We start from the raw sequence: 13,516 nt of genomic DNA on the forward strand, positions 1-13,516 counted from the left end.
GCTCCCCTCATCACAGCCCTGACCACCCTGGGCTGTCGCTGTCTGAAGATGGGTCTGTCTACCCCTACTGGACTAAGAGCTCTGTGAGGCCAGGCCTGGGGTTGTGTTTGGTCACTGTTGTGTCCCTAACCCTGTTCACCTGGAAGCCTAGCTCAGAAGGAGCTTCAGTAAATGCTTATTAAATGAGAGAGCGGCTTGCTTCTTCTCTCTGTCCCTCCGTGGACGTGTGGCCTTAGCCCAGCCTCTAGATTTCAGTGCCTCTGTGTCTGCTCTTCATCTGTGCTCCTCACCTGGGCGTCCACTGGAGTAAAGCAAATTCCCGCGTGAGCCACTAGCTGGCTGAGTAGAGCTGACCCCAGGCCCATCGCAGGATCGTCTGCCTCAGGGTTGGTGGGGGAGCTCATTAGTCTTTGATCAATGCCCTTGCTATGCTCTAGGGTCATCTAAAGATCTCTCTTGAGCCACAGAGCCCCCTGAGCTTGGGCTGGCTGAGGCCGAGATGAGCCCTTCCCCAAGGAGGCGGCTTCCGTACAGGGCAGCTGCCTGGGCAGCAGCTCAGGACCTTTATTGACCATATGAGCCCTGGGGGTGCTAATGGGGTACCCTCAGGCCCCGCCCCAGCAGCCTCCGCCGAAGTTCTTGACTGAGCAGTTCCTGTTCCCTGCGGGCACCCCGCAGTACGCTTTGGTTCTCCTGGGCCCTCCGGATCAGGTAGGGGATCACTTCCTCCAGGGAGCCATAGGGGATGGACTTGTACACAGCATAGCCAGCCTGCCCTGGAGGGAGAGTAGTTGCAGGGTGTGGGCTGGTGTTTGGGGGAGAGGCTCCCCCAGGCCCCATCTGGAACAGAGATTTCCATTTCTGAGAACATGGCAGACTAGGTGGGTTGGACAAAATCTCCCACTGAAAAAACTAAAAATCCTGGAGTAAACATTAAAAAAAAAATCTTCTCAAAGTTATGAAAATGCTTAATCCAAGAATTAAGAGAAAGTGAGAATCCAGAGAAGGAAGGGTTACACAAGAAGCATTTCTATCCTGAAGGCAAAATTGGGCTGCTACTTAATGACTTCAAAGCTCAGGGGGTACAGAAATGGAGGCCCAAAGCCTGACCACGGTAAGAGTTATAAAGGAGAACTTCCCCAGATTAAGTTGGAATCCAAAAATCTAGACCCTCAAAGTAAGAGATAACAAGAAGTCAAACCTCCCACCCTCCCTCACTCCCGGGGAATGGCCTTGACCATGAGCAGAGCAAGGAAAAAACTAGAGAAATCCATCTCTGATAGGTTGTGGCCATGGGTTAGTCCCCTAAAATATTTGCAGCCTCAATTTGCATCCCTGGGATATCTCAAAAAAAACCCCTCAAGCCGTGAAGTTAGGGTACACTGACTTTGTACCCCTCAGCACCTGGCAGAAGAAAACATAAATCTTCTGGTCTCAGGCGCTGGTGAACAACACAGTAAAGAAAACAAAGCACACAGGTGACAAGATACCACGATGAAGAACCAACAGAAACAACAGACCGCAGACACAGAGACACAGGCCCGCAAGGCCTTCAGCTATGGGACAGATCTATCTGGAAGGGTCTGGCGCTCGGACCGGCTGCAGGCTCTGGATGGGAGCCTGGCCAGGCATTGTCTGGGAACGGAAGATGGGATCTGTTTGGGAGGGAATGAGGCCTGGGGCTGACTGGGTGGGATGTGGGAGTGGGGCTGGGAGGGACAGATCATTCACGTACCCAGTGCCAGGGAGACATGGTCACACATCCCCAGAAGTTGTCCAAAACAGACAGGCCCATCCAGAGGAATGCCCAGCTCCCACATGCTACAGAAAAGGCCACATCATCAATCCAGACAGTGGCTGGATCCAGAGCTGAAAGTCAGCCATGATGCGCTCATATGGCTGTGCTAGTTATTCAAATGTTGAAGTACTTCCAAACTCACTGATAAATAACCACTGCCCTGGGCCCCCTGAAGGATCCCCAGTGAGTCCCCACTTCTTCCCTGGAGCCCTGGGACCTCCCCATGCCCCAGCAAATAAGGGGCAATGCCTTGTTCAGCTGGGGCCTATGGGACCTGCAGGTGTAGCAGGAGTTAAATATTTTGAATATCCTCCCCAGATCCCCTTTGAACCTACTGGCCCACACTGTCCCTCCCCTTGTTCCACATCCACCACCCTTTGGGTACCTATTTCCCAGTCCCCTACTTCATACCGCTTGGTTGCCTGGTGAACAGAGTCCTCATTGTGGGAAGCCACCATGAGGGGGCACATGGGGCCACGATGGGACACCTGGGTCAGCATCAGCTCCAGACAGCGGCTGTAACTGAAGGGAGATAAAGGCCTGGCATATGACACCTGGTAAGTGAGAGTTAGGCCCCAGGGACTGGGGATTTCTGTCCTTGGGAGGTGGGGTGCCTAAGGGCAAGGACCCTGAAGTCGGGAAGTACCTGCATCCCACCTGCCTCCCCTGCGAAAGACATCCCCTCTCTGAGGCTTTTTCCTCTCTTTAACAACCCACGTTCACCTAACAGTGTTGTTGTGAGGATGGAGTGAGATGAGGGTGGACATACAGCCTCTGGCACAATGGCACTCCACAGCAAAGGGCCACATCACACAAGATGACATTTATCCAAGGTCATTCACTGCAGCAGTGTCTACAGAGCAGGGTTAGTAACAACCCAAATGTCTGTAAGTGGGGGACCGGCTAAATGAACACCCAGACGAGAGTGGAGTGCCCCTGCGGGGGCAGGGAGACCCCGTGATTACATGGTGATGGGAGCGGATGTGAGCTGTGTCGGTGTGTTCATTTTCATATCATTTTGATTTTTGAATCATGTGAATGTATTATTTATTCAAAATCTCTATTAAAACATTAACGGTACTGTGCTGGAGAAGATGTGGAGAAATTGGAACCCTCCCACCGTGCTGGTGTGAGTCTAAAATGCTGCAGCCACTTTGGAAAACCATCTGGTAGTTCCTCAAAAAGTTAAACATGGAGTGACCATATGACCCAGCGATTCCAGTCCTAGAGAACTCAACTTTTTTTTTTTTTTTTTTTTTTTTTTTGCGGTACGCGGGCCTCTCACTATTGTGGCCTCTCCGGTTGCGGAGCACAGGCTCCGGACGCTCAGGCTCAGCGGCCATGGCTCACGGGCCCAGCCGCTCCGCGGCATGTGGGATCTTCCCAGACTGGGGCACGAACCCGTGTCCCCTGCATCGGCAGGCGGACTCCCAACCACTGCGCCACCAGGGAAGCCCTGGGGTTTCTCTTTGAGGTGATGAAAACGTTCTGGAATTAGATAGTGGTGATGGCTGCACAATCTTATGAACATACGAAAGGCCACTGAATTGTGCACTTTAAAATAGCAAATTTTACGATATGTGAATTATATCTCAGTAAAAAAAACCAAAAATGGTGCCAAATGATTAAGCCTATGGGACACAAATGTGCCTAGGAAGCTTCATGGGCTTGGATGCAAGCTTAGCCTTCGTGGCTTGGCAACTTGCTCTGGAAGCTTGGTGAGTACTTGCAATTCTACAGACCTCTCCTTGGTCCACTGTGAAATGGAATTGGGCTTTGAAAACTCCATGAAGACAGGGCCTGGTGGCCACCTTGGTTGCCACTGCAACCAGGGTGCAACACAGTTCCTGATCTAAATCAGGTGGTCAGGGACTTCCCTGTTGGCACAGTGGTTAAGAATCTGCCTGCCGGTGCGGGGGACAGGGGTTCGAGCCCTGGTCCGGGAAGATCCCACATGCCGTGGAGCAACTAAGCCCATGTACCACAACTACTGAGCCTGAGTTCTAGGGCCCATGAGCCACAACTACTGAGCCTGCGTGCCATAACTACTGAAGCCCGTGCGCCTAGAGCCCGTGCTCCACAACAAGAGAAGCCACCGCAATGAGAAGCCCACACACAGCAACGAAGAGTAGCCCCCACTTGCTGCAACTAGAGAAAGCCTGAGCGCAGCAACAAAGACCCAACACAGCCAAAAATAAATAAATAAATAAATAAATAAATAAATTTAAAAGAAAAATAAAGTGGTCAGCAAGTATGTATTGAAAGATAAATTCTGTTTTGTTTTTTTTTTTTGGCTGCGGCCTCTCAGCTCACATGATCTTAGTTCCCCAACCAGGGATTGAACCTGGGCCCCTAACAGTGAAAGCCCAGAATCCTAACCACTGGACTGCCAGGGAATTCCCTGAAAGAATAAATTCTTTCTTCCCAGGGCCATGGGATGGTGGCCCAAGGAACTCACAATGATTTGAGGTGAGTAAAAATGTGGGTTCTAGAGCCAGTCTGCCAAAAATCTTGGCCCTGCCACTCACTAGCTGTGCAACCGCGGGTAAGTGATTCCATTTCTCTGTGCCTTGATTTCATCCTCTGTGAAATGGGGATGATAATAATAGTATCTACCGCTTGGGTTGTTTATTCATTCTTTCAACAGATCTGTACCAAGCACCCACCACACAGCAGGCGCAATTTTAAGCACTGGGGGTTCAGCAGTGAACAAATCAGAATGCCCTGCCCTCCTGGGCCCACGCTCCCGTGGGTGAGACGAATAATGAGCAACCGAATGTGAAACCTCAACTGCTGATAAGTGCCGGAAGAAAAATAAATCGAAGAAGTGAGTGGGTGTGGAAAGTTCTAGTTTTTGATAGGAAGGTCCCCTGAGAAGGTACCAACAAATAAAGATCTAAGGAGGTGAGGGATTGAGCCACACCACTGTCTGGAGGGAGAAGGTTCTGGGCAGCGGGAACAGGAAGTGCAAAGGCCCTGGGGGTCATCAAGGAGGCCAGTGTGGCTGGAGTGAAGTGAGCGAGGGGACAGGATTGCAGGCCGCTGCAAGGATCTGGGGGTTATCAAGGGTGCACTGGGCGCCATGGGGGGATTTTGAACTGAGGAGGGACAAGATTTGAGGCAGGTTCCCTCTGGCTGCACGTGGAGACCGAATGGGGAGGGGGTTAGAGAAGGGAGCAGGAAGCCCAAGGAGGAGGCTGCTCTTCAGGTGGGAAGTGACGGTGTCCTGGACTGGGGAGAGGGAGTGTTGTGTGGACCCACACAGGACACTCAGTACCCTGGGGAGTGAGCTCTGATGAAAGGTTAGATGCTAATATTATTTGTCTCAGAGGCCAGCCTGCCCCAGTCCCACCTCTGACTGGTAGCCTTGTAGTCAGGCTGAGTGGGATCTTCGGTACCCTGGAGCCGGGCCACCTCTCTCTCCTTGTCCAGATATGCCCCTCGTACCAGCTTCACCCCGAAGGCCAGGCCAGCCCTGTCTGCGGCCTCAGCATCCCGCCTCAGCTGCTCGTAGGTATCCTGGCAGAGCACAGAGGCAGCTTCGGGTCAAGGTGCCGGGACCCCGGCCTGCGGTCCCCTCCCCCGGACCCCCCCCCCCGCCCGCCCCAAGTGCACCACACACCTTCAGATAGGCCTGGTAAGTGTTCCACACCCAGGGCCCGCCTTCCCTGGGGCCGTTCCAGCGAGTGGCCAGAGCGGCCACCAGCAGAGAGAGTGCAGGGTTCAGGGAGGTGTACTCAGCGTCCACCAGGAGCCTCACATGCTGGGCCCGGGCGTGCTGAGGGCGAGAGAGACTGTGGTCGGGCCCCCAGGAGTGACCAGCAAGCAGGTGCAGCGGAGCCAGACCGCGGCCGCAGGTGTTACCTGTACCACCCGGTGCAAACGGCTCAAGGAGGCCTGGAGATGCCGGGTTTGCTCGACATTGAGGCAGGAGACCTGGAGGTCCTGTGGGGGGTGGGGGGTGGCAAGAGCAGTTCAGGGCTACTGGACCCTTCCAGAGCCTAAGTCTTCTCTCCCCCACCAGCAGGAAGGGAAAAACAGTTTAGAAATTGTTCGAAATCTGAAAAGTAGCTGGATCACATTGATATTATTTACTGAGGGATAATACAATGGTTGAGAGCTCAGAATCTGAGTTTGAATCCTGGCTCCACGACTTACTGTGTGGCCTTGAACAAATCATATAACCTCTCTGGGCCTCAATGTTCTCCTCTGTAAAATGGGGGTGATGATAATAACTACCTCATGGAGTCGCTGTGTGGATAAAAATGGGTTAATATATGAGCTGTGACTGGACATACACAGGACAGGACAGTGCCAGAATATGATGAGCGCTCAATACCTGTTATGATAATAGGTGGCTTCAGATGCCAGCTTATGTATTTAATCTTTACAACGATCCTAGCAGGCAGATGTTATTCCAAGCTCCGTTTTCCACTGGGAGACTGACGTGACTTGGAATTAGCATCTAGAAAGTGCTTGGAACAGTAGCTAGCTCAGAATAAGAGCCATAAGTGTTACCTCGCATTCGTCTCTTGGGACCTCAGTTTCCTCAGCGAACTTTGAAGGCCTCATTGCAGCTCACAAGGCTCGCCTGGTCTGACCCCTCTGCTCTCACCTCCTCCCACCCTCCACCTGGCTTACTGCCCTCCAGCCTCACGGGCCTCCCTGCTAGTCTTTGAACGTGCCAGGTACCTTCCCACCTCAGAGCCTTTGCTCTGGCTGTTCCTTCCGCCTGGAACACTTTTCGCCCAGATGTCCACTTACTTCACTCCAACCTCTCCGCAGGGTCTTTATTTCAATGCCACCTTCTCTATGAGGTTTTCTCTGGTTTGAACTTGCAACTCCCTTCCTGGGGCTTTCCCTTCCCCTTCCTCAGCCTTATTTTTCCCTACAATGGCTGTCTATACTTGTCACATATCGGCTTTGTTTTTTGTTTTAGTATAATTAAACATTTATTACATTTTTTCACACACTTATGGATAGAGTGAAGAGAGGGCAATGTTTCTCTGTGTCTGTCTCTGCGCCACACTCCCCATCTCAATCCAAGATCATTTGATTGTAAGGGAACAATAAACAGAAACCTTTCAAAAGAGCTCAAGTGAAAAGGCGGTTTACTAACATGGGGAAGCTCTCAGAGCCCAATTTCTTTTTTTTTTTTTTTTTTGCGGTATGCGGGCTTCTCACTGTTGTGGCCTCTCCCGTTGCGGAGCACAGGCTCCAGACACGCAGGCTCAGCGGCCATGGCTCACGGGCCCAGCCGCTCCGCGGCATGTGGGATCTTCCTGGACCGGGGCGCGAACCCGTGTCGCCTGCATCGGCAGGAGGACTCTCAACCTCTGCGCCACCAGGGAAGCCCTCGGAGCCCAATTTCAAAAGCACCTACTTTATCTGCATTAATAAATTTGATCCCCTAAAACAATTAAGTAAATATTATTCCCAATTTCCAGATTAGGAAACTGAGACCCCAAGGGGTACTAGAACCTAAACTTGAAAAAGAATGATTTTCCTGGCTGGGTGCGCTTCCCATCCCCCCACCCCCACCCCCACTCCCCGCGCCTCGGCACAGAGGCCCTGCAAGCCCCAACTTGGCTTTGGTTTTAACAATTGAGAGTCTCTTGCGCCTCCCAGACTAGCAAGTAATTACCTCGAGGGCAGAGATTTTGTTTATCTTGGTCATCATCCCCACCCCTGGCACAGCACCTGGAATGTGGTAGATGTTCAACAAACGTTTAGGGAATTGTTACATTTGTAATGTGGAAATAATAACTATCCCTAGTTCAGGGTCCTCTTATGGGGATTCGAGGGTGAATGTGACCTGCTGGTGACTCAGGGAGTCCAGCTGGGTTCAAAGAAACTGGGAAGTTAAAGGAAGAGGAACAGGTGGAATTTAGGGCTCCAGTATGGTCAACAGGATGGGTATGGATACCATCCTGGGGGAGAAGACTCTCCAGGAGAAGGGAAGGGTGAGGGGCACCTGCGGAGCTCTTCTCCCCAGTCAGAGAATTGTCTCCCTATGGGGCATCATCCCAGGAGAGTTCTGGGGTGTGAGCAGCTGGTGGAGCCGCCGCCCTCACAGAGGGACGGCAGGGTGCTACATGCAATTTCAGGTCCTCATTTACCCTTCACCACCCTCTGAAGTAGGGACTATTGTCATCCCCATTTTACAGAGGGGGAAACAGAGGTGAAGGCATAGAGAGTTGAAGTCATTCGTCTAAAATCACACAGCTTGGGACTTCCAAGCTGTGTCTGGTGGAGAATGGTTAAGAATCCGCCTGCCAATGCAGGGGACACGGGTCCAAGCCCTGGTCCGGGAAGATCCCACATGCCACGGAGCAACTGAGCCCGTGTGCCACAACTACTGAGTCTGCACTCTAGAGCCTGTGAGCCACAACTACCGAGCCCGTGTGCCACAACTACTGAAGCCTGCATGCCTAGAGCCTGTGCTCCGTAACAAGAGAAGCCACAGCAATAAGAAGCCCACGCACCTCAACAAAGAGTAGCCCCCGCTTGCCGCAACTAGAGAAAGCCCGCATGCAGCAACGAAGACCCAACGCAGCCAAAAATATAAATAAATAAATAAACTTATAAAATCACACAGCTTGACCTGGGATTTAAACCTCAGCATCTTCAGGCGGAGAGTAAATGCTTCCCTTGAACACATATAAACCACTTAGGACAGTGCACGTTGTGAGTGGTAAGTTCTCCACCATTAATTTTCTGTTTCAGACTCACCTGCTCCATTCATTTACTCATTTATTTAACATGTTTATCACATCTTGTCTAGGTGCCATGGCCTGGGATATGGCCGTTGACAGGACAGTTATGAATCGTGCTGTGGAGCCAGTGGCTGTGAAGACCAAGGATGGGTGGGGCCTGGGATCGGGATGGGGGTGGTAGGACTGCTCTGAGATGGGGACAGGAGGAAGGGGCAGGTTTGGGGAGACACAGGCCAGTGTGGGACCCAGTTGGTGTGAGGGGTCTGGGGGATGTCCAGGCAGAGGTTCCAGAGGGACTCAGAGGAAAGGCTGGGGCTGGAGACAGAAGGCAGGCATCATGAGCGCAGAGCAGGGAAACAGGCTGTAGGGGTGGGTGCGAAGGCCCCTTGGAGGGGAGTAAGGACTGAGAGAGGAGTGAGCCGGGACCTCGCCCTGGGGAACCTCCATATTTAAGAGTCAGGCAGAGTAAAACCCAACGAAGATTGAGAATGAGCTGGCAGAGGTGGAAAAGGAACACCAGGTGTGATGGTGTTGGGGAAGCCAAGGGAAGCTAGTGACACAGAGGGATGAGGGCCCCTCTGTCATCGTGCAGATGCCAGCCTGGCAGGGGCTTTAGTCTTTGAAAACACCCTGGGAAGAAATTACTATCACTGCCCTCACATGAGTAAACGAAGTTCATGAAGAGGTGAAATTCGGTACACTCCAAAGCTGATCCTTTGAAGCACTAAGTCCTGCTTCTATGTGTTCTGTGACACATATTAAAAATTACGAATTAAAAAAAGAAACCTCAGCAGGTCCCAGACAGCATGATTTGGGATGATGGAGACTCAGAAACCACCCGGGTGTCCATCCCAGGAGAGGTAAACCATGCGGCCAGAAGCAGCCATTAAAAACAATGGATTAGGGACTTGCCTGGTGGTCCAGTGGTTGGGACTCCACACTCCCAGTGCAGGGGGCCCAGGTTCGATCCTTGGTCAGGGAACTAGATCCCACATGCTGTAACTAAGAGTCCACATGCTACAACTAAAAGATCTCGCACGCGGCAACGAAGATCCCGCGTGCCACAGCTAGGACCCAGAGCAGCCAAACAAATAAATAAATATTTTAAAAAATGGATTAGATGTACACAGAGATGCTTGGAGGGATCTTAAAATCAGAGTGCTCAGTGAAAAAAGTAAGAAACAGAATGCCATAATGTTACTTGTGTGCGTTTAAAACTATACCCTCCACCCCCCACCCAGCCCCATTGATGGAGAAGGGCACAAGGGAACTTCCTGCAGTGATGGAAAGGTTCTATACCTTGATAGGGATTTGAATTGCTCAGATGTGTATTTGTCAAAGCTCATCATCAAAGGGTACATTTACAATGTGTGCATTTCATTGTATGTAAATTTTACCTGAAAAGAAATACATACAGAACTCTAATTAGTGATGTGCGTTCTGAAGCATTTGGGGGAGAAGTGTGCTGATGTCTGCAACTTACTTTGAAATGCAACAAAAAAATGTGGATTGATGGATGGATAGAGGAATGGATAGAAGGATAGATATGATTTAAAGCAAGTATAAGCCCAGTGGCATGGACATACATACACTACCAAGTGTAAAATCGATAGCTAGTGGGAAGCAGCCGCATAGCAGAGGGAGATCAGCTCGGTGCTTTGTGACCACCTAGAGGGGTGGGATAGGGAGGGTGGGAGGGAGGGAGACGCAAGAGGGAAGAGATATGGGAACATATGTATATGTATACCTGATTCACTTTGTTATAAAGCAGAAACTAACACACCATTGTAAAGCAATTATACTCCAATAAAGATGTTTAAAAATAAATAATAAATAAATAAAGCAAATATAGTTAAATGTTAACGGCAGCAGGTATATGGGTGTTCACTGTAAAATTCTTTCAACTTTTCTGTATGTTTGAAAATTTTCATAATAAAATGTTGGAAAAATATGCCCCCAAAGAGCATATACTTGGCAAAACAAAATCACAGTAACAAAGAGATACATGCTGCTGATGGCAGGGAAGGTAGAAATAAGATATGGAAATAAAGAATAAATGAAAGAGGGACTTCCCTGGTGGCGCAGTGGTTAAGACTCTGTGCTCCCAACGCAGGGGGCCCAGGTTCGATCCCTGCTCAGGGAACTAGATCCCACATGCATGCCGCAACTAAGGGGCCTGCCGGCTACAATTAAGAGCACACGTGCCACAACTAAGGAGCCCACCTGACACGACTAAAACCCGGCGCAACCAAATAAGTAAATGAATAAAGTAAATATTTTTCAAAAGTTACAGTTAATTAAAAAAAAAGAATAAGTGAAAGAACAAATGAGTGAATGAATGAACCAAAACCCATTGGTCTAATCATAGCTTCCAGCTAGTTAGCACACACTAGCATAGCTGAGTCGATTGATAAAATATTGATTACTTTCTTCTAGTTGGTAAAGAGCTGCTGTCTCAGTGTCTCCTCTGAGAGCTCCCAGCCCCCAGGCCCCTCCCCTAGAGTCCCCAGGTGACCCCTATTCCATTTATTCCAGCCATGCCCCAGGTCTGTAGCCACACTTATTCTGATCATTCTAAGCCTGGAAAGTAGAGGTAGTTAAACATTTCGAACATGCCTCTGGTGGGTGCCTGCTACCTCCAAGTCCAGGGGGCTCTGCTTCCCCCACATTCCCCACCAACCATTCAATCTCCCCCAGCCTGAGCTCCTTACCCGCCCAGAGTCCATGGCTTCAGCCAGTCTTTCAGGGCTCAGCTCCAAGGACCCCCCTGGCCTTCGGACGCGTGAGGTTAACTCCTTCTGGAATGGGGTGGTAGATGGGGTAGCGAGGGGGACCTGGGGGGCGCCCACCCCCTCCCCTCCCACCCTGCCGGTCCCTTACACAGAGCCGAGTGCTCATCAGCGCCGTAATCTTCAGCTGCATGAGGATGTTTCCAGTCGGGCCGGGGCTCTCCAGGAGGCCTCGTGACAGGTCCACACATCGAAGCATAGCGCTGAGGTTCCCCTCATACCAGGCCTCGCTGCCCAGCCAGCAGGCGTCAGGGTTTGGAGCCCACTAACCCCCTTCTTGCAAGCCTCCCGGCCACCCTGGTCCCTGGCCCCCTACTCACCCAGTCTTGACAGCTGAGTCTGGCTCCTCCTCAGTGGGCACCGCCAGCAGGGGCCGGAGGCCTAGGCTCTGCAGCTGTTGGACACAGCCCCTCACCTCCTCTGTGGTCTCACCAGCCACAAACTGCCCGTAGACGGATGCTCGGAGAAGCGCGCCCGAGAGCTGGGACCCCAGGAGTCGCTGAGACCAGGCTTGGAGCTGGGGTGACAGGGAGCGAGGGCTCAGAGCCTGGCCCTGGGGAGCCCCTGGGCCAGTCCCCACGGTCACTGCTCACCGCCAGGCCGTGGGTGACCAGAGGGGGCCAGGCACACAGCCGTAGTACCAGCAAAGCCCGGGTCAGTTCTCCTGTGCTCTTGAGGTGGAAGGCCCCACCATCAAAGCACAGGGGCTTCCAGCCCCCAGCGGAGGGCCCCGCTTGGGAGCAGAGCACACGACAGGTCCAGAGCATCAGGACTCCTCCGCCACTTCCACACCAGGTCAGGGGGCTTTGGAGGCAGCTGGTCCACCTAGTGCCCCTTGCCCGGCCAGGGGCAGTGACTGATTAACCAGACAGTAACCAGGGAAAGGTAAATCTTTAGGATCACAGGCTCCTTGAGGGGCAGTTAATTATTAACTTATGGGGACATAGTTCAGAATAATGGGGACAGGAAAGGAAACCCCCCAAAACAGCCCCCAACGACCCTCAGAATAACAGCTCACAGTTATTAGGTGCCCATCATATGCCAGTGGGTGTTAAGTGAGAATGTGGGCTCTGGGAGCAAGGCAGTGTGGCTTTGTGGCCTTGGGAAAGTTATTAACCTCTCTTGTTGCAATTGCTTCATCTTAAAATGGGAGAGAGGGTAGTGCTACTGAATAAATTTGAAAATGCACATAACCTTTTACCTATCTGTTCCATATTAAGTATATATCTTAGAGAACTTGAACATGGGCATCAGGAAACATGCACAGGAAGAAATGTTCCCAGCAGCATTGTTTGTAATAGTCCCAAATGGGAATTTCCATCAACAGGAGAATGGATAAATACATTGTGGTATAGTCATACAACAGAATACTACAGAGCAGTGAAAAGAGCATAAACTACTGACACACACAACCACATGGATAAATCTCACACACGTGGTGTGTGAAAGAAACCAGACACCAAACAGCCAGACAGGACATGCTGTCTTGTTCTATTCAAAACACTCAAAAGCAGGGATAATGAAATGGCAATATAGTATGGGGGATACATACATGGGTGGTCAAACTACAAAGAAACGCAAGCAAGGAAATTATTATCACAAAAGTCAGAAAGGTGGTTACCTCAAGGGATTAGAGGAGTTGTAACTGGGTAGGGGCCCATGGGGGCTTCTATGTCCTTTTTATCTTAACCTGATGAGGAGTCACAGTTGTTCACATTATAAGTATTTTTTAAAGCCATACGTTTATATGTTACACTCCTGAATGTACAGTACATTTCACCATAAAATAAAAATAAGAAATGAATCATAGTGTCAGCCTCACGGAGTTGTTACGAGGATCCAGTGAGCTCGTGGACACACACAGCCTGGTATACAGTATGTGCTCAATACATACTGGCTGTGATCATTAAGTTTTGTGTACGTACAACCCCATTGGTGTCTATGCCCCTGAAGAGGTATATGACATTAATCACCCCTGTGTTTAGGGATCCCCAAAACCACCTCAGGCTCACCGATTCGCTGGAGGGACTCAACTCAGAAAAACTGGTTTACTCGTGGTTACGATTTATTACAGTGAAAGGATACAGATTAAAAATACCAAAGGGAAGAAGCTATGGGACACAGGAGACATACGACCTGGAGACGCCAAGACAAGACATAGGTCCTGGAGACACCAAAGCAAGCTTCTCATTGTCCTTTCCCAGCGGAGCCCA

The 13,516-nt window shown here is 50.8% G+C and overlaps 1 protein-coding gene across 1 annotated transcript; it reads right to left on the reverse strand.

Moving 5' to 3' along the window:
* Nucleotides 1-499: 499 nt before the first annotated feature.
* On the reverse strand, nt 500-12,070 carry PRODH2 (proline dehydrogenase 2). The gene is made up of 10 exons (XM_033845394.2): nt 11,897-12,070; nt 11,624-11,820; nt 11,395-11,533; nt 11,226-11,312; nt 5,663-5,743; nt 5,421-5,576; nt 5,151-5,317; nt 2,210-2,320; nt 1,736-1,821; nt 500-776 (listed from the first exon to the last, which is right to left on the reverse strand). The coding sequence occupies exons 1-10, from the start codon at nt 12,068-12,070 to the stop codon at nt 592-594; spliced, it is 1,383 nt and encodes a 460-aa protein (XP_033701285.1). The 3' UTR covers nt 500-591.
* Between the last annotated feature and the right edge of the window lie 1,446 nt (nt 12,071-13,516).

Source organism: Tursiops truncatus, chromosome 19 (assembly GCF_011762595.2).
Source record: "Tursiops truncatus isolate mTurTru1 chromosome 19, mTurTru1.mat.Y, whole genome shotgun sequence".
NCBI lineage: Eukaryota > Metazoa > Chordata > Mammalia > Artiodactyla > Delphinidae > Tursiops > Tursiops truncatus.